This window comes from Bos indicus, chromosome 9 (genome assembly GCF_029378745.1).
Source record: "Bos indicus isolate NIAB-ARS_2022 breed Sahiwal x Tharparkar chromosome 9, NIAB-ARS_B.indTharparkar_mat_pri_1.0, whole genome shotgun sequence".
Classification (NCBI taxonomy): Eukaryota; Metazoa; Chordata; class Mammalia; order Artiodactyla; family Bovidae; genus Bos; species Bos indicus.
The window spans coordinates 101015884-101041744 of NC_091768.1; the positions used below are offsets into that span (position 1 = coordinate 101015884).

A 25861-nucleotide genomic window follows, 5' to 3' on the forward strand; every position below is an offset into this window, starting at 1 on the left:
AAAGTTCCTGGGCATTAGGAGTGTTTAAATCCAAACCCCTCAGATAGCTCTCTAACTCGCCTGACAAGTTTACCCGGACTCCTACAGCTATGCATACGATTGTTTACAGTCTCCCAGCCTGGAGAGGCACGGGAAGCTTAAGATATTCAAATAGCTTAGAGCCTCTCAGAGAATTAGAAACTGTCAGAATAAACTAGTAAAAGATTCCACTGATGAGCCAATGCTTGCTGCCAAGTTTCCACATCCCCTGTGTTGTATCCTTGAATGTGTATTAATTAATATAGTTGGTATGTAGAAAAAATAAGTAGTGGCCTTGGTGTTAGCAACTTTAGACCCTTAAGGTAATAAATTCTTTCCTTTGTTGTAAACCCACTGCACCTCTGCCCTATAGGAATGCAACTTTATCTAACACCTTCGGAAGATGGCACCAAACCTTAAAATAATTACTCTTAGAGAAAATAAGTCTTATGGTTGACAAACCTTTGTCAAGAGTCATAAAATGTTAATAGGCCTTCTGGCCAGAAGATGATGTAAATCACCTAAACCATTTGTATATGATAAATTTGCAGGAAAGAAGCCCTGGTTTTTGATAAGGATCAAAGACTGCTGAATTTGCATGATTTCACATCCCCTATTATCCTCTATGTGTAACTTAGGGTATAAAAGCCCCTGTTGAAAATAAAGCTACGGGCCTTGTTCACCAAAGCTTGGTCTCCCCATGTCATTCTTTCTTTTCACATTCTGGCTGAGTCTCCATCTGGAGCGCGGAGGTCCTCTTCGACCATTTATTTGCCTGGGCTTCTAAGACCCACTCGAGAAGGTGTCTAAGGTGGGGCACCTTCCGCTATTTGAGAGGGCGCCTGCAGCCTCCGTGGTCAGAGCTAATCTGGTGTCACAGGTTATATTGATTTTCCGCGTAAACCAAGCTACTCAGCCTCTTTTCTCCACTGAATTTTCCTACTGAGCTATCCTCATTCTATTACTGTTTATATCTTTGATGAATATTTAAATAAGTCGCCGATGCCGTCTCCCCTTCGAATACCCTGGATCAGCCGGGGCTGGACCTCGGCATGTCACAAAGGGTGAAAAGCCACTCACGCCGAGGATGTCTTCCACCAGCAACGTTTTCCTGGACTTGGCCACATAGGCAGAGGTGGTGGTGCCCTGGGCGATGGGACCAGCGGGGATGAGCTTGGGTTTTCCTTCCTTGATTCCAGGTGGGATAAACACACAAAGGCTCTGCGAAGAGGAAAAGAACACGTTCTAGAAACTGTCCTGTGCTTTTTGGCACGGGACACAAAGACTCCTAGACATTACTTAACGATGACAAGAAATCTGTGAGCCAAGGGAAAGAGGAGCCCCAAAACAAGGGAGGTGCTTTGCGATGACCACACTAAGCATCTGAGGTGGAATTCCCACGAACACAAGACACACGCTCGACACAGGACTCGCACGAATGTCCACGTGTGAAAACTCTTACAGCAGCCTCCAATTTTTATCCACAGGAAATACTAACATGAAGACAGAAATGTAAGCTGTCCTTGGGCTCTAGAAACTACCAATCAAGAAGCAGACACGACGCGCCCCGCTTCCTACAGACGTGGCACATGGATCTGTAACTACAAAGTCAATGTGAGATGACTATACTTTTTCACGTTCATTAAAAATCTTTCTCAGAATGTTACTACTTCTTTTTTTTTTTAAATAATCAACCACTCCATTCCTGAAACTGGCCTGCCCATAATATTACAGATTTAGAATACTCTTGGTAAAATCTTTGCTTTTCTCTGCACATACACACCAAAAATTAAGTAAATAAATGACTGGACAAACCTGGGTGTACCTCTCCCCCTCAGAAGACGTGGCAGATGGAGAGCATTCGAAAGTATCTTAAATTTATTTTTTTAAACACGATCAATTATTTTGACTAAACCCAACCACATTTTAAAATAAATTTCTACTAAACAAGAATTGTTAATGAAATCATCTGGGCAGGGGGAGCAACATTTTGACAGAACCACACTGTGATTATCTACACGATTTAAAAAATATTAAAGTTCTGGTAAATTCTCCCAACACTTTACTTTTATCTTAACTGGAACTGCTGTAACTTAAGGATGAGGGCCTTTTGAACTAGTAAGTATTAGGCAATCCTCTGATGTGTTGCTTTTTAGATAATGTGGTTTTCCAACTTTGGAATGTCGAAGACGCAGAAGATGAGGGTTCAATCCCTGGGTAGGAAAGATCCCCTGGAGGAGAAAATGGCAACCTACTCCAGTATCCTTACCTGGGAAATCCCACAGACAGAGGAGCCTGGCGGGCTAAGTCCATAGTGTCACAAAGAGTCAAACACGACTAAGCCCACGTGCAAGCACACGCGCACGCGCACACACACACACTGTCAAAGAACTCTTTCTTCAAATAAAATCTTACAAGGGATTGAGCACTATAAACCTGAGCAACTTCAGTCACTGGGAACAGAGAGGAGGAAAACAGAGCCTCGGCTCATTCTGTGTGCTTTAAGTCACCATTATCTAAAGATTATACATTCAAGATAGTTTCATTCATTAGTATATCTATATTAGCTAGGACTAGGTTTAAGCAGTAATTTGCTATTAAGTACAATGTCTGTGAAATTCAGTTTTAAATTGCTTCTTTTAAAAAGTATTAAGCTTAAAATATTTAAATACAAGTTACATGCTTTAAAAAGATGTTTTTAAATTTAACTACATATGCGATGATAATTGACAATTGGACCATACACATTTTTAAAGTGGCTAGAAATCAGTGTTTTTACAATAGTTACTGTACTCTATTATGCACCACCACACATGTGACATAAACAAGTTTAGAATTTCATTAGATTTAGTATCTATCTTGCAAAACATCATTCAGTGTGTTACCATTTCTTATGATTGACAGGAGAGTAGCAAAATGATCCAAGAACAGGAAGAGAGATGACTACAATAAAAATATAAAAAATACAGTATATGTAGGCTGAATAAGAGTCAGAATTGACAATGATTTTTTCAAATTATGAGAAAGTTAATTACCAAGGATGCTGAGTAACATTTCTCTTCTCAAAGTCAGAACTGCAGGAAATGAACTTAAATTGACCTGAGTCATTTGGATAACTTTAAAAGAACTTCCCGCAACACCACCAGAAAACAAATGCTGAAGCAAGCTCCCAGCAGAAGCTCTGGATATTTTTTAACACTTGTTGACTGCCTGTGTTTGTTGTTTGAAGATATACCACAGACACTTCTTTAGGCTGACTTTTCTGTAAGACCATTAAGGCTGAATTTATTAATATCTTCAAGTTACATTTTGCTTCATAATTCAGTAACGACGAAATAGCTTATATGGTCTTGGATCATTTATTTAATATAAACATTGACTGCCTCTATGCAGACTTTCTAGATGATGTACAAGAAACAGACAAGCAAATAATGCACCGTGGGTACGTGGCAAGCTATGCTGCATACTAGACTTGCTGAAAATAAATGATTTAGAAATCCTTCAATAACCTGACTGAATGTGGTAAGCTTCTCGTGCAAAATAATTATCAAAAAAATTATTCTTTACAATGGGGACTTTGTACTTGTTTTACTAATTTGATTATGATTTTTGTTCACATTTATCAAATAGAAAGGCCTACAAATGAGAATTGAGAGCAAGTGCTAACAAAAAAGTAAGTTTTCCTGTGAAGGCCGAAGGCGCTGGTCACGTGAAGGCAACGTGAGGGCTGAGCCAGTCAGACACCTGTTTTGATGTTCTCACAGCTTCAGTGTCTGTCCTCTGTACTAGAAGCTTCCTCCTCTTTTTGGGTGGCATTTTTTTTTAACTCCACATGGTTCCCCTGTGCAGCAGCTCCCTTCCTGGCATCGTTCCTGATTAAAACATCATCCTCGGATTCATTTGGAGTGTGTGTTCGGTAACGGCATGTTGCACGTGATCTCTGAGGTTGATCCGGCTAGTGGGCAGTTATTACTGCAAACAGACTATGTCAATAACAAACCTCCAAGTTAGAGGCTGAATATTGCAGGTATTTGGGAATAGAGAAAAGTTTGTTAAATCTACCTCAACTCACTCCACAGAAATAATTTTCAAAAAGATAGTTACGGATTGAATAGCCTTCCTTTTCCCACTGGCTGAACTCATCACATAAATCCTCAAGCACACCTGGGTCTGTCTCTGAACTCTCAATTCTGTATCACTTGGTTTATTTTTCACCACACTGTTTTAATTACTGTAATTTATAGTACATTCTGTGACCTGGTAAGCCAAGTCTTGCTTTGGTTCTTCATGTTTCAAAATAATCATAATTTATAAGACACATTTTGCATTTTGCATTGATGAAGGTCCTGCACTAACGCATTAATGACTGATGGGTGGAGAAAAGTTTTCATAAAGAAATGGAAAAATGAAGCAAAGACTTTATTTTTCAAAATCAATCATTAGGAGTTTTTTAAAGAAGTATTTTTAAAGAACTTTAATACAATACTTAAGATTTACTTTCAATTCAAAGTTATTACAAAATGTTGGTTGTATTTTCCATATTGTAATAAAACACATCCTTAGAAGGCTATCTTATACTCCAAGGTTTGTACCTCCCATGCCCCCATGTCAATTCTTACGAATTTTGACATAAGAATTTGACTGGGATGTTCAAATTAATAAGATGAAAAAAGATTATACTCATTATTTATTTTCACAGGAAGATGAATGAAAACTTTCATCAAATATCACTGTATAACATATTAAATATATTAAGGTGATTATACATACATTTATAATCTACAACATCCAGTGTTGAGATGAGTCTCTAAAATTAATTTCTGCTCTAATGTTGTATAAATCTATGAAAACTTTTATTAGCACAAATTTTTTAGAGGCTAGAGATGAAAAACTACATGAAAACCGAAAACAAAGAAAAGGTTCAAAGTTTGACATCTCAGCCGACCCTACCTTTTCAAGAAGAGCTTCATGCATCGGGGCGTGCACCTGACCCCCGAGCTGCTGGTCACTGCAGCTGAGAGCGCTGCAGGTGGCCTGGATAAGGCCCTTTACCTCCTAACACCAGCAAGGAGACTGGCCACAGGGCTGGAAATCAGTCCAGATGCCAGGCAGTGGCAGGGCATAAGTTAGTTTTTTCATTATTTCAAACAAACTCATGATGACCTATCCAATATTTTTGTGGTAACAGTACATTTCCAAAAATATTTCTAAAGTTAAACCATTTAAACTAAAGGAGATTGGTAACAGTAGTCATAATGACTAAGCTGACTCAAGGAAGAAATAAAAAAGCATTCAAGTTATTTTAAAAAAATCAAATTTTTAGAAATAGGTTCAGTGGAAAAAGAACCATAGACTAGACTACTGCACATTATTTGTTAAAAATAACAGGAGTTTCTGATGAATTGGGAAAATGATTCATTGACATCAATCACAGAGATGTCTGCTTTATGTGGTAAACATCTGCTCTCATCTTTCTTCCCACACACAATTCAAAGTTCAGTTTATTCATGAAACTTCTCTTTTATGTTACGGTTTCAACTCACAACCAGTTAAAGTTCGGAAACACTTTTTAAGAAGAAAACAAATTACTGAGGCTTACCATTAAGTTATTTTTCTTGGAGACACTAGATGGCACTGGAGAGTAAATGAATTTCACTCCGTGCAGAGGGCAGGAGCAGCTAGCCCCAAGTTCCCTGGAACGTGAGCCAGATCCCTAACTTTGTTTGCACAATTCTTACTAAAGTTCACTGTGCATTGACAAAGTCACATGGCTACTCTAAACTAATACATAAAGAGCTATCTATGAACTTACTTTATGAATTATAAAGTCTGATGAATAATTAGAGATCACAAAGTTTTCAGCTTTCACAAACTACTCTTATAGATAATATATATATATAAACTATATTAGAACATTATAAAGTATGCTACATAGTAACTGAAGTATGTGACTAGGTATTAAGCAAAAAATCTCAATCGTGAAAAAATCAGTTTTGCCCAACAACTATTTCAAGAGCGCCCTGTATACGCTATGTGCCGGACACTGGCATTGGTCAGAACACAAAAAGCTTCCTTTGCTAGATTTCTCACAGACTGCTTTCTCCTTCCTTTTCCCTTCTTGTCTACTAAAGGGAGAAGTCTACGCTCTGTTCAAATAGAGCTCAGCATCCAAGCTCATTTCAGTGTTACCAAGCCCAGACCCCACCAGCCAATCAAAGGTAGGGTCCCGGAGCACCTCGGCTCCTCTCTGCTCACGTGTCATCATGCAGTATAATTAATGGTGGATTTCTTCATTTCTCCTACTGACTGTATGTTCTTTGAGGACAGGAATGGTTTTTATTTATTTGTAGGCTCAGTAAATTCAACACAGATTTTGGTACATGGCTGGCGTCTAAAATGGCTTATTAAATGACATGCATAGACATAACGCTTAACCAATGGAGGTCAAACTAAGATTCAAAAGTTTGAGACTCTTGTAAAAATCCCAAAGTAGTGAATTGGAACTCACACAATCCAACTCCAGAATCTTTACTCTGGAAAACTGAACAACTAACTGGGGAGCTTTCCTTCTCTTCCCAAGCTCTGGAACAGTGTGGCCAGCCAGGCATTCCCTCTTCTGAAGGGCTGACCCCAGTTGAGTGCGAGCTCAGAGTAAGGAACCAGCTCTGGTTCGTCACCCGCCATGTCCCAGAGCGAGTGACAGCCTGAACAACGCTGGTGCTCAAAACCACTGCCAATGTCCTATCGGCTTAAAAAACAAACACACACACATCATTTCAACACTGCCTTCAATTTCTTCCGCTTACTGGTCTGTTGGTTTTCTATCATCATTTGGATACATAGTTTTCTATCATCAAATGGAACAATTTCTATTTTCCTCAAAAACTGTCCATTTCACCTACATTCTCACATTTCTAAGTATGCTTTCATAATTTGCTATTTTCCACTCTATTGTTTTATTGTCTTTTAAATTAGCTTCAAGATGAGTTCAATAATCACATTTAATGTATCGTTTTTAGCGCTTTAATACCATTGAAGTTGTCTTCTACCGTCTCCTAAATTTTCTGTGTTTTAATTTTTTTTCTCTCTGGTAATATGAATGTTGGTTTTAAATTCTACCTGTATAACTTTTGATGTATTTAAATATTATTTAAGCTATATTTTTCAATGTAGCAATTTCAGAAATTAAATTATTTCTACTGATTCTCATTGGTGAAAAAAGAAATTAATACTTTTGTAAGAATGATTTAGTCCATGCCATGTCTGTCTTAATCCTTGTATTAATATTTATTGATATCAAGACTAAAGTTTTTATTGTAGTCTATTTGGGTTGCATTATTATAATTTTGTCACTAAAGTATATACATTTTGTTTTGAAAGTGAGTCACGAAGAAATACTTTCTAACTATGATTCAAAATCCAGAGACAAATTTTAAAAATATTGATAAATATCTATAATATGTTGTCTTTCATGTACAAAGGAAGAAATATAAGAAAATATACATGTATCTCCTCATCTATGCAAAAATAATGCTTTACTTTATTTCATACAGTTAGCTTACATTTTAGAAGTATGTCAACATCTGTTGCAAGCAATATGGCAGATTAGATAATTTGACACTCCTGAAAAAAACAATTGTAAAATTATTTAAAGGCTGGATAAAGAATATTTCACAAGTATTTTATAAGGCATTGCTGGGCTGAGAAGATTGGAAGGATCCAAAGAAATCTAAAAGGAAGTAAACAAAGGGACTCTGGGAGGTGAGCAAATTCCAGTTTTTTTTTTTTTTTCCTTGAGAGCATCAGCTAAAGCCTAGATACAGAGTTGACCCTTGAAGCACATGGGTTTGATCTGTGCGGATCCACTTACACGCGGATCTCTTTCAACAGGGGCCACAGCAGCACGTACATCCACGAGGGATTGAATGTGCAGAAGTGGACTCGGGGATTCTGAGGGCCGGCAGTCAAGTGACCCATGGATTTGTTCGAGGGTCAACTGTATTGACCTCAGCAGAGTCGCGTGGCTAACAGGAGATCAGAGGTAAAGCTTGAGACCTCTCTACTGGGAAGTCTAATAGGAGACCCCCAGGCAGGTCAGGACCAGCCCAGGGCTATGGACTCATCTCAGTCTGAAGGGTGAAGACACCAGAGCTGCAAGGGGATGACAAGGAAACCAGAGTTCCTTGAATTTATTGCTGCAGAGAAAATAAAAATCTCATCTGAGAAGTGATAACTGTGCATCGTGTGGACGTGAGGCTTGAATCCATACCACTCAGTGGTCGGGAAGAAAATCTCAACTTTACGAGTTAATTAGAGTAGATTTCAATTGGTGGTACCTTCAGTGAATGGCAAAAACAAGTACATATCTGATCTCGAGAAACAGAACGGGGAAGGAACAACCTCAAGAATATCGACTGAAAGGGGCCAAAGGAATAATATGACTTACAGGAGTAGAACCCAGTCATTATCCCCTAAAATTATCCTCCCAGGGAGAAAGGCCTCTTTGTGAGGCTTATATGCTGGAGAGAAAACTGGATAAGCAAATAATCAAACGAGGCACAGATAAACACGAAATTACAGGTTCAGCTCAGTGCCTCGAAGGAGAAGGATCTGACATTAAGAAAGCATAGCAGAGTGGAAGCTGACTTAGGAAGGTCAGGAAAGGCTACCGTTTCGCTCTGTATCCTGCTGCTCCTAGGGCTGCGCTAACAGGATGCACTTGTCCCTGAGATGTGGAGAAGAAAGGGGGAAAGACTCCATCAGCCTGGAGAGAACCACGGAGAGTCAGTCAACTGACCTCAGGGGTTAGAAGGAGGCACCAGCCGAAGCCTGAGAAGACATCACCAATCCCTCAGTTAAGTTACAAAGTGAATAAGTAAAAGTGAAAGGATTAGATACATGCAGATCATATTTTAGGGGCTTCCCTGGGGCTCAGTCAGCAGTGCAGATCACTTCCAGCACAGGAGACCCAGGTTCCATCCCTGGGTCGGGAAGATCCTCTGGAGAAAGAAATGGCAGCCCACTCCAGCACTTTTGCCTGGAGAATCCCATGGACAGAGGAGCCTGGGGGGCTGCAGTCCACGGGCTTGCAAAGAGTCGGACACAGCTTAGCAACTAAACCAAAACAGAATTACATTTGGGATATTCGAGCTGCAAAAGCTTTTTCTAAATCATAATCAGGCAGAAGTCTGCAACAACAGAGTACAGAAGTATAGCCAAGTGGTTAAGAGCAGGCGGTCTGGGAACCTAAACCCCAGCTCTGAGCCAGGCCCTGTTAGAGGCTCCTGCACAGCAGACCAGGCTCCCAGTCGTCTGCCCTTTCCACCTCTGCAGACAAGCTCTCCCCACCTTCCCATTCTCCTCCACACAGAGCAGAGGAGGGCCAGACCACGGGGCAGCCTCGCCTCGGCCTAGGGCTCATATCATTTCTTTCCAGGTAGAACAGCCAAAACGCTGAGTCCACAACCCAGGTATCAGCAGGGAATCTACTGGTCTCAGTTTGGGTCATAAACATCTGTGACTGAAGGTCAAGGGTCACAATACAAACACAGCTGCTGTGGACCATCCCTGAGGCTTGTGTGGAGACATCAGGGAAAGAGTGATAAGACGTGGACTACTGTAGTTACACGATAATATGCATACCAGAAACCATGAAAATTATTGTAAATTATTTTCTACATCTGCATTTACAGCTACAGCTACATTTACATTTACAACCTAGATGTCCATTGACGGATGGATAAAGAAACTGGGGTACATATACACAATGGAATATTACTCAGCCGTAAAGAGGAACACATTTGAATCTGTTCTAATGAGCTGGATGAAACTATAGCCCATTATACAGAGTGAAGTAAGTCAGAAAGAGAAAGAAAAATATTGTATACTGACACACGTGTGGAATCTGGAGAGACGGCACTGATGGGTCTATCTTCAGGGCAGCAGTGGAGAAACAGACACAGAGAACAGACCTCTGGGCAAGGTGGGAGGAGGGCAGAAGGGAGCGGTATGGAGAGAGAAACAGAAACTTACAACACCGTTTGTTAAACAGACAGCCATTGGGAATTTGCTGTATGACTCAGGGACTCCAACTGGGGCTCTGCAGCCGATGAAGGATGAGGAGGGGAGGCAGATGGGAGGGAGGTCCGGGACAGAGGGACATGGGTGTGCCTATGGCTGATTCTTGTTGATGATTTATGACAGAAAATCTCAAAATTCTGTAAAGCAATCATCCTTCAATTTAAAAAATGTTAAAAATATACTGTAAATTATATACTAACTTTTTTAAAAGGAAGTCTTGGTTTTTAAACAAAAATTTCAAATTTTAGAAAAAAAAATTTTAGAATGACTAGGACAGAAATCTATTCGTTACTTCAGTAGCTTCATCATTTTAAAATACTACCAGTATGTAAAATAGAAAGCATTCACAAGTAGGAGTAATATCTGAATAATTCTACTTAATAAACCCTCTTGCTGACTGCTCATATGAAAGAAAATAAGAGAGAATACAGGTGAATACATAAATGAATAAGAAGCGGTCCTTATCCTAAAGAGCTTTTAATCTTGTAACACGGATCATCACAACATAAGGGGAGCAACGGTTGTGCAAATGAAGAGGTCAGTTATGAGCAGGGGCACCCAGCCAACAAGGACTTTTTGTGCAATGACTTTCATGGTTTGGACTACTCTACTATTCATGAATACTGCTAAAAATATCAGAATACTGTGTCTCTATTCCTATTAACATTTTATATAATATAAATAGCATACATTTTGCTTACTTACAAAACAAGTATCACACTGCAAAAATACATACCAAATCTCAAATAACAATACCTAACACACAAGAAATACAGAGTAAAGTTTGCAAAATAATGTTATAACTGAGTTTTATTCACTTAACCTATGAAGATAAGTGTTGCTGGTTCAGAGTATTTTTCTAAAATGTTACATATGTGTTAATACCATAACAAAAAATCAGATGCCAATAACTGAAAGTCCTGAAATAGTTTTGAAAGTGCCTAAGCGAGCTGCACTTGACGGCAGACGGTGCTGTAAGTGAGTCGGTCCGGAAACACAGGGTCCAGCCTGTTCTGCTGACGGGTGGACCGGGCACCCCTAAGCAGCTCCAACCACAGAGCAGCCCGAGGCACTACCCCACAGCTCAGGAATCTATACGCAGCAGCTCCGTCCGGCACTTTTCAGAGTTAGCTTTACAAAGTCTACAAACATCACATAAAACTTCTGCTCTCATTTGCTTCTGCTGCAGATTGCGTGTAGAAAAAGGGCACAGACTGCCCCCGACACCCCAGCCCACAGTGATGAAATAACTCCTGCACAGAACAGTGAGTCTAGAAACGCCATTCATGAATAGCACACCACAAACCAAACCAAAACAATAAAAAAAAAGTTAAGATTTTCACGACTAAACGTCACCATGTTGCTAAACTCAACGGGTAACCACCACGCACAGAAACAAAACAGGAAATGCTGGTGAAAGTACTTAATGCCGATACATTTGCTGTCTGCAACATAATTTTAAAGCTTGTAACATCCTCTTATCTAGAACACCTAAATCTAAATTTACATACTTACGTTATTGCACTCTCCAAGGAAATACAGTGCAAATCCGTCAGCTTTTGTGGCTGCCAAAGTAATAAAAAAGGAAGAAACTAATCTCAATGGGAGAATATAACATGCACGAATTCTCTAAGGTGAGACTTCAAATATGAGTCTTTCGAATGCATTTGTTAGCATAATTTTCATACAGTAAACTGAACTAAATAATTCATGGCTTTACTGAATTACATACTTAGAGTATTTTCATTTCTTTTCATTAGCTATTTCTGTTTTTAAGATGTGACATTCTCAAAGGTACACAGCAATGTACTATGTAATAATATATTGGTCAAAGTTTAAATATTAGAATTATTAGAAAATATTTTTTAAAATTTGAGACATTTAATTTTAAAGCATTTAAAAATAGACAAATGACATAATACTGAATAACCAATATAATATAAGCATCAACCAGAAAGAATGATGTATATGCCTGCATGACATCACTGAAGAGAGCATAATTTAATTTACTTTGGTATAATCTTTCTACTAGGAGGAACATAAAACATTCCTTACCGATTTTGATGATGCTGCTCAGTTCATAGAGGAGTAGCTGGTTGTCTCCTCCTGTATCCAACCGTTGTTCTATATAGCTATTTAGTTCATACACAACTCCTTGCATATTTGTATCTTGATACTTTGAATAAAAAAAGAAAGGCATAATTAAATATAAAAAATAAAAATTCCTTAGTTTGTCACATATGCAATTAATACACATGGCTTTATATTATATATTAGCTGTTCATGATGTTTTTATAGAGCATGACTTAATTATAACATACCATAAAAATAGATTGAAAGTTAAAACTGCTACAACTTAGGATATCTGTAGACTCCATGAATGAATATTTATTTTAAAATACAGAACGTTACAAGTTTCTGAAGTTTTAAATACAACGTGGTCAGGCAAGCTGGATCAGTAAAGACGGTTTGGAAATGTGTTAACTGACTGAAACGTCCTAAGATGCCCTGCGCTGGGTGAAATGGTGCTTGTTTATTACTCTCCACTCACTGGGGCCCATGGAGTGACCCCTGGACCCAAGTCTGATCTCAACTCTGCCACGAGAACAGGAAGGGGAGGCTCTCTCGGGAGCCACCCCTGCGAGAGCAGCAGCCCCACAGCAGGCCCGTGGTGCTGGCCGCACTGGGGCACCAGGGCAGGAGCCGGTGGACAAAGGTCTGGGAAGACGGTGGAGTGTCTTCTTCAAAGGACTGAAAACCCATCTTCTGGTGAGCTTCGTGCCACCGAGCATCCTTCCCAAGCCTCCTCTCCAAACCACGAACATGGTGAACTTTAAAATAAAATTGTCACACTCTGAGGCTCAACAGACTCCTGGGGCTCCCCAGTGCACTTAGCCTAAAGGCTTCTCCCAGGGTGGTCCCTGAGCTCTGCAAAACATGGTGATCGTCTGCTGCGGAAACCATATCAGGCCGTCTCTCTCTTTCACGCACTCACTAGGCCACTCAGCCACCTTTCACTCCGAAAGCCCTACCGCTGGTTGTTACTGCTGAGCCCTGCACCCATCCCTCTGCAGGATGAATACACAAAAGAACGGATGAGGAGATCAGTCAGTCGCTCCACAAACACGCACTGCCAGAGCCGGCGATCCACTACCTATACAGGCGCTCTTCCCAACACGAGAAACGCTAGAGCCTGGACAAGATAAAATTCCAGTCCTCAAGGAACTTCCACTCTAGCCGGAAGAGAATAAGTAAGCAAGCTATAGAGTGTGATGGAAGGTGATGGGCACGACGCAGACAGGAGATCCGGGAAGGCTGACGGTAATCAGCTTTGGAGGAAAGGACGGCTTTTTAAATGGGATGGTCAGGGACGGAAGGATCCAGGGACACGAGAGACACGGACAGGCTCCGGAGAAGCCTAGAACCGTGAAGGGTGGGGCTGCCTAGCGCCGCTGGCTGCCTTGTAGAAGGATGCTGGTCGCCCACCACCTCTCTCTGCTACTGACCCATTAACAGACTTAAGTCCAGGCAGACCCCAGAAAATGAAGTTCAAGGATAAACTGTCAAGAGATGAGACAGATGAGATTCAGCTAACCCATACAAACCTGGGCTTCCTTGGCGGCTCAGAGGGTAAAGCGTCTGCCTGCAATGCAGGAGAGCCGGGTTCAGTCCCTGGGTCACGAAGACCCCCTGGAGAAGGAAATGGCACCCTACTCCAGTATTCTTGCCTGGGGAATCCCATGGACGGAGGAGCATGGTAGGCTACAGCCCATGGGGTTGCAAAGAGTCGGATACGACTCAGCGACTTCATTCACATGTAGAAACCTGGGAAACAAATGAAGATGGACCTCACGGGGGCTAGGGTCAGGTAGAATAAAGATAACCCTGGATCAGGCAGAGGGAGGAGGGGTGCAGTAAACAGAAGCACCAGGCTCAGGGGGCTTGCACTTGGGACAGCTGGAATCTGCACCGCCTCCTCCCCCTCGATGGCTGATATTTAATGCAGCTGAAAATCAGAACCTCCCCTGTATATATTCTAATCTCGGTGAGACTGGAAGGCTAGCGGGGATTCTTCCTGTCAGACCCAGTGACCCGCCCCTTAGCTATATCCGATGGACGCTCCCTTCCTCAAGGCCATGACAAGTGCATTCCCCAGGCTGCCGGCCTGTGTGCAGAGCTCGGGGCTGTGGGCCACGGGTGACTCTGGGAACCACTGCGGTTCATAGGGTTTTACTGATTCACTGAGTATATGGGATCCTGTCCTCGCAGGGGACAGGAGGCCACGCATACTAACCAGAGACAAGGCAGGTGCTGTTAGCATAGTGGACAGAACTGAAGCTCAGATCAGAATGACCCGGCCAGCAGAGGGCTTCAACCCGCACCAAGCACCTGACCACAGTGTCCCTGCAACTGAAAGAGACAGGGCGACCTCCTGCCTCAAGGAGGGTTTTTAGTCACTCAGTAGAGGAGTCCCTGTAAAAATGATAGCAGACTGACTTTTCCCTGACGATGTAATTCTGAGAACAGGCCCTTCAACGTGACCGGAATGCAGTGCTGAGATCAGTGGCCAGCTGCTCTCCATCTCTTTGGGACAGGAAATGGGTCGTCACACACAAGCGAGAACAAGGAGATACTTGGGGTTATGGACACTTTATCATGAGGTTTCCTTTCAAGTCTCCGAGCTTTCATTTTTATCATTTGCATAATAAGAACGTTGAAATAGACTGTATTTAAGATATCTTTCAACAGTAACCTTCTGTGGCAATCTATGACCTCAAATTTTGTTGCTGTTTATATTAAACTTCAAATTCTAATCTTGAAAATAACACATGGGTTACTTTTAGCAGACCCTGTTTCCTTTGATTAGCAATAATTGCATAAATACCATAAAAGCAAAATATTTAACTATGATTACTAATTTATGCTAACATAATATTACCTCTCAAATATCAAAGGTTCAGATGGTAAAGAATCTGCCTGCAATGCAGGAGACCTGGGTTCAATCCCTGGTTTGGGAAGATCCCTTGGAGAAGGGAATGGCAACCCACTCCAGTATTCTTGCCTGGAGAATCCCATGGCCAGAGGAGCCTGGTGGGCTACAGTCCATGGGGTCGCAAAGACTTGGACATGACTGAACGACTAATACACACACCTTCACAGTTAGTGGATCATTCAAGTCACAATATACTAAAAATGTTAAAATATATATAAATATGAATAATAATAACAATTATTTGGCCTCAGGCTTATGGCCATTTTGCTAGTCATTAGTACTATTACTAGAGGAAAAGCAGAGGAAGCAAGTGGGGATGAAAGTCAGCTAAGGCACTTCTCTTACAGAAACATGATGAAGAAAGTTTACCCAGGGATCAATTCAATTCAGTTGAATAAACTTTCAGTTCTATGTCTTGACTAATAGGAAACTACAACAGTATATTAGTGAAGTTGTTAAGAACTTGTATTTGCACAGCATTTCAACTCTGCCAAGTCCTTTCAGCACTGCCTTTATTAAAAGAACCCATATAAAGTATGCACTGAGTATCACAGACATTTCTCAATTAAGAGGAGTCAGAACTCGAAGCTTCAATGAACTGGGCAGTGGAAACCTTAGAATCAAACTGGACACAGTCACCCTCATTGTCTGTTCCACGTTGGTTTTCAAGCAGTACTTGCTTTTCATTAGAGAAACCACACACACACACAAAGGATTTGCAGAGATATGACTCCATTGACAGGACTGTGGTGATCTAACATTAAAACGGGGAACTATGTCAGCCAGGCACTGAAATTGTGAACTCCATCAAGCTCTGACAGATGGTGTTGCTTCCCGTGAAACTGCACCATGTCCTGAATCATCCCTGTGAGTTTGCTGTGGTGCCTGAGGGCATCTGGAACACAACTTGGGGACCAGGGAATAGCCACTCTGTCACCCAGAGAGAAATAAAATTTTACATGACACAAGGATTCTGGAGAAGATTCTTGAGAGTGTCCTGGACTGCAAGGAGATCAGACCCATCAGTCCTAAACGAAATCAACCCTGAACATTCACTGAAGGACTGATGCTGAAGCTACAATACTTTAGCCACCTGACGAGAAGAGCCAAGTCATTGGAAAAGACCCTGATGCAGGGAAAGATTGAAGGCAGGGGGAGAAGGGGGCAACAGAGGATGAGACAGTTGGATGGCATCACCGACTCGATGGACATGAGTTTGAGCAATCTCCAGGAGTTGGTGATGGACAGGGAAGACTGGCGTGCTGCAGTCCATGGGGTCGCAAAAGTTGAACATGACTGAGCAACAATAATAGTACTGACTGAATCAGTTCAGTTCAGTTCAGTCGCCGAGTCGTGTCCGACTCTTTGCGAACCCATGAACCGCAGCACACCAGGCCTCCCTGTCCATCACCAACTCCCAGAGTCCACCCAAACTCATGTGCATTGACTCGATGATGCCATCCGACCATCTCATCCTCTGTCGTCCTCTTCTCCTCTTGCCTTCAATCTTTCCCAGCATCAAGGTCTTTTCCTTGATGAGTCAGCTCTTTGCATCAGGTGGCCAAATATTGGAGTTTCAGCTTCAGCATCAGTCCTTCCAATGAACACCCAGGACTGATCTCCTTTAGGATGGACTGGTTGGATCTCCTGGCAGTCCAAGGGACTCTCAAGAGTCTTCTCCAACACTACAGTTCAAAAGCATCAATTCTTCAGTGCTCAGCTTTCTTTATAGTCCAACTCTCACATCCATACATGACCACTGGGAAAACCATAGCCTTGACTAGACAGACCTTTGTTGGCAAAGCAATGTCTCTGCTTTTTAATATGCTGCCTAGGTTGGTCATAACTTTCCTTCCAAGGAGCAAGAGTCTTTTAATTTCGTGGCTGCAATCACCATCTGCAGTGGTTTTGGAGCCCCAAAAAATAAAGTCTGACACTGTTTCCACTGTTTCCCCATCTATTTCCCATGAAGGGATGGGACCGAATACCATGATCTTAGTTTTCTGAATGTTGAGCTTTAAGCTAACTTTTTCACTCTCCTTTTTCACTTTTATCAAGAGGCTCTTAGTTCTTCTTCACTTTCTGCCATAAGGGTGGTGTCATCTGCATATCTGAGGTTATTGATATTTCTCCCAGCAATCTTGATTCCAGCTTGTGCTTCTTCCAGCCCAGAGTTTCTCATGATGTACTCTGCATATAAGTTAAATAAACAGGGTGACAATATACAGCCTTGATGTACTCCTTTTCCTATTTGGAACCAGTCTGTTGTTCCATGTCCAGTTCTAACTGTTGCTTCTTGACCTGCATATAGGCTTCACAAGAGGCAGCTCAGGTGGTCTGGTATTCCCATCTCTTGAAGAATTTTCCACAGTTTATTGTGATCCACACAGTCAAAGGCTTTGGCATAGTCAATAAAACAGAAATAGATGTTTTTCTGGAACTCTCTTGCTTTTTCCATGATCCATCAGATGTTGGCAATTTGATCTCTGGTTCCTCTGCCTTTTCTAAAAACAGCTTGAACATCTGGAAGTTCACGGTTCACGTATTGCTGAAGCCTGGCTTGGAGAATTTTAAGCATTACTTGACTAGCATGTGAGATGAGTGCAATTGTGCGGTAGTTTGAGCATTGTTTGGCATTGCCTTTCTTTGGGATTGGAATAAAAACTGACCTTTTCCAGTCCTGTCGCCACTGCTGAGTTGTCCATATTTGCTGGCATAATTTCAACTTTAATAGTACAAGAAAGTCCTGTATACCATCAATTATTTACATTTGATCATATTTGCCTTAGCTCAGTCTGTAAAGCATCTGCCTGCAATGCGGGAGACCTGGGTTAGATTGCTGGGTCAGGAAGATCCCATGGAGAAGGAAATGGCAACCCACTCCAGTATTCTTGCCTGGGGAATCCCATGGTCAGAGAAGCCTGGCAGGCTACAGTCCATGGGGCTGCAAGAGTCAGACATTACCACCACCATATTTGCCTTATCGTCGTGGTAAATTCTTTCCCTTCCTTCCCCACTTCCCTCTCTCTCTCTCTCCTTCCATCTCTCTCCATGTGTGTCTTATCTATCTATCCATCTGTACACACACACATATATACACATAAACTAGAAATACATATTTTTATGAATATTTGAGAAGAAGTTGTTATGCTCCTTTAACCGAAACCTTTAGTACATATTTCCTAAGAAAAAGAACAATAAGAGAGCAAACACTGAATTTGTACAGAGTGTGAGAGACATAGGCCAATATAGTTATCATCATCAGAACAATAGATAAATTCATATTCCAATTTCATACCTTGTCCCAATATTGTCTTTATAATTGTCCCTTCCTCACTGGTTGAGGTTCAAATTCCAAATCGTATATGCCAGTTAATTGTCATGTCTCTTTTGTATACTTAATGTGGAACAACTCCACAGCCTTTCTTTGCATTCTTGAACTCAATGTTTTTGAAGAATATGAAGAATATTTGAAGGCAAATTTTATTTGCCTGGTATTTTCTCAAGATCAGATTTAGAGGTTTTGTATGTTGGGCAAGAGTACAGTGAGGTGATGGAGCTAGAATGCCATCGTCTATCCTGTATTTGCTCTTTGGCTTTCTGCTGGGGAGAAGAGCTTTCTGTTCTCCCTCATTCATTCATTGACATGAGTATGGACTCACAGATGCTAATTTTATTCAACCCGTGTAACTAATTAATATTAATACTGTTATACATGCATTTTAATGCTCAAATTGTCCCAAACTTGACCAATGGAAACCCCCTCAAGATAGCTCCTATGCTCTTTTCACAGATCTTCTTGACTCTTTTAATACTTTCTTACTTTCTCATCAAACATTTTGCTAGCCCTTGATCCAGCTATTTCTGCTTCTCAAAGAAGCCCTAGTTTCTTTTGTGGCAAATGGTATTTAAAATCCAAGAGCTGGAGCTATATGTGCCCACTACTCTCATTGATTCTAAGCTTCTCATCAACACAAATATAATACATATATATATATATATATTTACATGGCAATTAATCTATGACAAAGGAGGCAAGAATATCCAATAGAGAAAAGACAGTCTCTCCAATGAGTGGTGCTGTGGACACTGGACAGCCACGTGTAAAAGGTGAAACCAGAACACTGTCCAGCACCACATGCAAACATACACTCAGGATGGATGACAGGCCTACACGTAAGACCAGATACCAGAAAACTCCTGGAGGAAAACGTCGGGAGAACACTCTTACACAAATTGCAGCAATGATTTTTAGATCTGTCTCCTAGAGTAAAGAAAATATGAGCAAAAAAAGATTTTTTTAAAGGACCTAATTAAACTTAAAAGCTTTCGCACAGCAAAGGAAATCATTAACAAAACGAAAAGACAACCTACTGAGCGGGAAAAGATAGCTGCAAATAATGATTGACAAGGAGCTAACATCCAACATATATAAAGAGCTCACCAATTCAACATCGAAAAAAACAAAGAAACTGATTTAAAAATGAGCAGAAGAATGAAGTAGACATTTGTCCAACAATACTCAACATCACTAATCATTAGGGAAATGAAAATCAAAACCACGATGAGATATCACCTCATACTTGTCAGAATGGCTACCATCAAAAAGAACACAAATAATAAATGTTGGTTAAAAGGGAACTCTTGTGCACTGTTGGTGGGAATGTAAATTGGTACAGCCACTGTGGAAAATAAGAGGTTTCTCAAAAACAAAAAATAAAAAATCGACCTAAAAATAGAACTATGTTATGACCCAGCAATTCCATTCCTGAGTATATATCCAAAAAATCCAGAAACACGAATTAAAACAGACACGTGCACCCCAAAGTTCACAGCAGCTTTATTTACAATTGCCAAGATATGCAAGCAACCTAAGTGCCCATCACCAGATGAACGGGTAAAGATGTGAGATATAATGGGATACGACTCAGCCATAAAAGAGGAAAAACTGCCACCTGCATCAACAAGGATGGCCCTGGAGGACATTATGCTGAGTGAAATGAGTCAGAAAGACAAATCCTGTGTGACACCGCTTATATGTGGAATCAAAAAAACTACAACTCACCAGTGAATAAAGCAAAAGAGAAGCAGCCTCCAAGAACAGAGAAAAAACCAGTGGTCACCAGTCCGGAGAGGGGAACAAGAAAGGGCAGCACTGGGCTGGACGGTTAAGAGGTACAGACCATCACACATAAAGTAAGCTACAGAATGCGCTGCACAGCATGGAGAACAGAGCCAACATTTATAATAACTCTACATGGAGCATCATCTTTAAAAGCTGCTGCTGCTGCTGCTAAGTCGCCTCAGTCGTGTCCGACTCTGTGCAACCCCATAGACGGCAGCCCACCAGGCTCCCCGGGCCCTGGGATTCTCCAGGCAAGAACACTGGAGTGGGTTGCCATTTCCTTCTCCAATGCATGAAAGTGAAAAGTGAAAGGGAAGTTGCTCAGCCGTGTCCGACCCTCAGCGACCCCATGGACTACAGCCCACCAGGCTCCTCTATCCATGGGATTCTCCAGGCAAGAGTACTGGAGTGGGGTGCCGTTGCCTCCTCCCACTTTAAAAAATGTTAATCACTAAATTGTATACCTGTAACTTATATTGTGTAGCAACTATACTTCAATAAAAAATAAGATTTTAAAAACTTAAAGCATAGTTCTCAGAAAAATATAGAAACAAAATTATACTAGGCAAATACTTAAGAGGGCTATTCCTGGGTCAAAAAGTACATGTATGTTTAACTTTACAAGAAAGTGGCAAACCTTTTTCAATGTTACATATTAAGAATAAAGTTATCAAAATGATTTGGGTATTTTAGGGGAAAACAAGTTATAAATAAAGGTCATTTATTTCATACAAACACCACAGGCAGGAGAATTCTAACTAAGCATGGGCAGTCACAATGAACAGTTAAGGAAACCTGTGGGCCTCAGAGGCACTGCAGGAGAAGAAGAGCTGGGAAAGAAGGCGCCACTGACTCTTTGCAAATGCTTATTGTAAAGTTTAAAAGTCCTTAACAGCAAGCAAGGGATTAGCAGATATTCATCCTGACACCAAGGGGAAGCTGCCTAGCTTGTCCTGCACTTAACTGAGTGCACAGGGAAGGCTGCACGAGAAGCTGGTTCAGAGTCCTCCACAGCAGCCTTCAGGAGCTCAGAGGAAGCATCTTACAAAAAGCCACAAAGGATGGAGAAACCTGGAGGCCGAAGAGCAGCAACCAGGACAAGAGGACAGAACGACTGCAGGTTACACTCAGGCAAGGCAGGAAGTTCATGTTAAAAGTGGTGAAAGCGAGCATGCTACAAATGAGGGAGACATTCTTTTGAAAACATGTCACCAGCTCAACACGAGGACAGTTCAGTTCAGCTCAGTCACTCCATCGTGTCTGACTCTGCGACCCCATGACCTGCAGCGCGCCAGGCCTCCCTGTCCGTCACCAACTCGTGGAGCTCCTCAAACTCATGTCCATCGAGTCAGTGATGCCATCCAGCCATCTCATCCTCTGTCGCCCCCTCCCTGCCTTCAATCTTTTCCAGCATCAGGGTCTTTTCCAATGAGTCAGCTCTTCCCATCAGGTGGCCAGAGTACTGGAGTTTCAGCTTCAACATCAGTCCTTCCACAGAATATTCAGGACTGATCTCCTTTAGGATGGACTGGTTGGATCTCCTTGCAGTCCAAGGGACTCTCAAGAGTCTTCTCCAACACCACAGTTCGAAAGCATCAATTCTTCAGCGCTCAGCTTTCTTTATAGTCCAACTCTCACATCCATACATGACTACTGGAAAAACCACAGCCTTGACTAGAAGGACCTTTTAAAAACTAACTTTCCTAAAGAATACTTAAGTTTTCAAAGGATTATTTTAACTAATGTAATTTAGGGCAAAAAAGTCCAAGAGATGAAAGGGCTTTTCATGATGATAAATTAATTTAGGAAAATGACTCCATGAGATAAGATGTCTTCAAATCACTCATGTAGTAAACATTTCTGATATGTCTAAGACTGTTAACAGAAAAAAATTAAGCCATCACGAGCAGATGAATAAAGAGAAGGTTAAAGAAACAAAAGAAGTATCCAAGTGCTTTACCCAGTAGATGGATTTCTGAATGTCATTATGTAAATAAGTCTTTTTAAACAAATATTTCCTCAGCAAGGTGTCAAACACTACTATTGTGTAAGTATCCGACCAGGCTCTGTCACTCATGGAATTGAAATCCCAGTGGGGAGAAAGCAATATACAAGAAAACAGTGATAATGTCTATGGCAAAAATGCATGCTCAGTCATGTCCAACTCTGTGTGACCCCACGGACTGTAGCCCTGCCAGGCTCCTGTGTCCATGGAACTCTCCAGTCAAGAATACTGGAGTAGATAGCCATACCCTTCTCCAGGGGATCTTTCCAACCCAGAGATGGAAGACAAGTCTCCTGCATTGCAAGCAGATTCTTTACCATCTGAGCCACCAGAGAACCCCTACCTGGGAAGCCCAAATAAAACACACTATGATTCTGTTGCCATCTTTAATGTAATAAACTACGATCTAGGAGAAACTGGACTTTACGCACAACTGTTCTTTGACTAGATCATTACTATATTCTTGCTTCATACAAAAAAGAAATGTGCCCAAAACAATGGACTTTAATTCACCTCTGATTCTGCGACAGGGCTTCCCAGGCATCACCTGTGGTGAACAATCTGCCTGCCAGTGCAGGAGACTAAAGAGACGCAGATTCAATCCCTGGGTCAGGAAGATCCCCCTGGAAAAGGGAATGGCACCCCACTCCAGTATTCTTGCCTGGAGAATCCCATGGACAGAGGAGCCTGGCGGCTTACAGTCCCTGAGGTCACAGAGAGTCAGACACGACTGAGTGACTGAGCACTCCTTCTTGTCCTTCGCTTCTGTTGCCAAGAACAAACGACACTAAGATCAGCAGCTTCATACAGTTTCTCTGCTGTTATTATTTTTCAGCATCTACACTCTCTAAAACAGAGTTGTGGTTGCCAAGAATGGTCTTAAAAAACAGGTAACAATTTAGAATCTTGTGAAAGAAGAATGTGTTCGGTTCCCATTTTAAAAATATCATAATGGCTTGATAGTGTGTTTAATCACTATCATCGTGATTAATAGGATCTGTGTTCTTCTATATATCACCAATATCATTTTATTATCACCGATCAGGAACAAACTATAACAGACAGATGGTTTGTGTGTCTATCGTTAAGATTATGGGGTTCATTCTTAGCACAAGCAAACAAAAATCAGTCTTTAGCCACCATTTTCCAGTATGTAAATAGCTTGAAACATGTTCTTATAGCAGATTGATGCATTCAGCTATACAGGAGATATTCTGCCACTCAGTCTCTGCAGAAGCCAAGGTGCTGAGAACTGGTCCTCCACATAGACTTCCAAGGTTTCTATGGCTATAGTTAGTAACTAGCCGCAAAAGCTGCGAAATGGAATTTAGCTAAAATGAATACTGTGCTTTGTAAGAAATTTTGCTTTGAGTTCCACAAAACTCACGTTGGAGTGCCTGAAGCTTTTTTCCCTTTGCCATATGGAAAACACAGCCTCTGCTGGCAAGCTTCCAGCCAGTATTCCTTGGGAAAGCGGGTGATTCTTCCATCAGGGTGAGAAATCCTTGTTCAGTTCAGTTCAGTCACTCAGTCGTGTCTGACTCTTTGCGACCCCATGAACCGCAGCACACCAGGCCTCCCTGTCCATCACCGACTCCTGGAGTCCACCCAAACCCATGTCCATCGAGTCAGTGATGCCATCCAACCATTTCATCCTCTGTTGTCCCCTTCTCCTCCTGCCCTCAATCTTTTCCAGCTTCAGGGCTAAATCCTTGTTAGGCTGTTTGCTATTTCAAATTCAAAATGCCAGAATTTCACATTACCTGACTGGAACGTTCCATCTCTGCCGTTCCTCTGGCTTCTCAGTCCTACAGTTAGGTTGATAATCAATGGGGCGGTGACCTGCCTGTCCTCCAGGTCCTCGTTTGCAAGTGTCATATCCAGGTGTCCAAAGACCCTCTTAGCCAAAGCCTGATTAAAGGAACTGCACTTAGGGAGACTTTAGAGGACATGATTTCTGTCTGCTTCTCCACTGGGTCACAGCACCTGAGTCCCATGACTGTCAGCTGGAGGCAAGGCATAGGGAACGTGAAAAACTACTCCAGGTATTTCTACAAGAGTCTGCCTACTCTTGGGCTTCCCTGATAGCTCCATTGGTAAAGAATCTGCCTGCAGTGCAGGAGACCCCGGTTCGATTCCTGGATCAGGAAGATCCCCTGGAGAAGGGGCAGATCACCCACTCCAGTACTCTTGGGTTTCCCTTGTGACTCAGCTGGTAAAGAATCTGCCTACAACGTGGGAGACCTGGGTTCAGTCCCTGGGTTGGGAAGATCCCCTGGAAAAGGGAATGGCTACCCACTCCAGTATTCTGGCCTGGAGAATCCCAAAGGTCCGTCTAGTCAAGGCTATGGTTTTTCCAGTGGTCATGTATGGATGTGAGAGTTGGACTGTGAAGAAGGCTGAGCGCCGAAGAATTGATGCTTTTGAACTGTGGTGTTGGAGAAGACTCTTGGGAGTCCCTTGGACTGCAAGGAGATCCAACCAGTCCATTCTAAAGGAGATCAGCCCTGGATGTTCTTTGGAAGGAATGATGCTAAAGCTGAAACTCCAGTACTTTGGCCACCTCGTGCGAAGAGTTGATTCACTGGAAAAGACTCTGATGCTGGGAGGGATTGGGGGCAGGAGGAGAAGGGGACGACAGAGGATGAGATGGCTGGATGGCATCACCGACTTGATGGACATGAGTCTGAGTGAACTCTGGGAGATGGTGATGGACAGGGAGGCCTGGCGTGTTGCGATTCACGGGGTCGCAAAGAGTCGGACACGACTGAGCGACTTCCACTATTTCACTGCCTGTTCTAGTCATGTGTGTATCACCTTCACTTACTGACACTGAGCCACATTTTAATAGTATTAACATACTATTAAATCTTTGAAACTTCCTAAAGATTGACATAAAATCAGATAAATAGGTTTGCATTATCATGAAATTTAATAACCATAATAAAAACTGACAGGTATCCTTCCCTAAGAGACGCAGAAATGAATAAAGGATACCGTATTTATTTATTTTTAGGATACCTTATTAAATGAGTGGGCAAGACCAGAAGAGGGAGCACTCATGCAGACCCCAAACAGGAAGAGACTACCCTGCATCTCCAACTGGAAGAAGGTTCCTTACCACCTAACTACCCAGGAAAGGACGCAAGATCTTCTCCCCACCCAGCAACAGCTCAGCCAATGAAAAGCCACTACACTCTCAGTTTCCTACAATGGACTCCGTGCTTGTCAACAGCCCTTCCAAGCTTCCCCTTTTTCCTTTATAAAAGAGCATTCCTCTTCTTTGTCTAGGTTTGCGTATAGCTTCTGCTATAGCATGCTTATCCCAAATTACAAATCTCGGTTATTCCTGAAAAAACAAAAACCCACAAAGGACTTTGCTGGTAAAACAACTGTTTTATTTCTAAGGTCAGCTTTACACAAATGAAGACTGACTCAGGTTCAGGTTCACATAACTGGAAGCTTAACAGCCAGCTAGTCTGCTTATTCATAGAAAAGTACTGACGATCCCAATTTTTATTTCTCCTCCTCTGTTTCTTCCTCTATTCGTATCTTTGGTTATATTTTTCTTATAACCAATTAAAAATTATTTTAAAAAACAATACGCTGTGAAAAGAAACTGAAAGTGAATAAAAGTGAG

At 41.7% G+C, this 25861-nt stretch overlaps 1 protein-coding gene across 1 annotated transcript in view; it reads right to left on the reverse strand.

The window, feature by feature from the left end:
- The window catches only part of PDE10A (phosphodiesterase 10A), a 268184-nt gene that overhangs the window by 75223 nt on the left and 167100 nt on the right, over window positions 1–25861 (reverse strand). Inside the window, 3 exon segments of the mRNA XM_070796500.1 lie at window positions 1099–1239; window positions 11614–11663; window positions 12154–12274. Coding sequence (XP_070652601.1) covers window positions 1099–1239; window positions 11614–11663; window positions 12154–12274 — 312 coding nt within the window.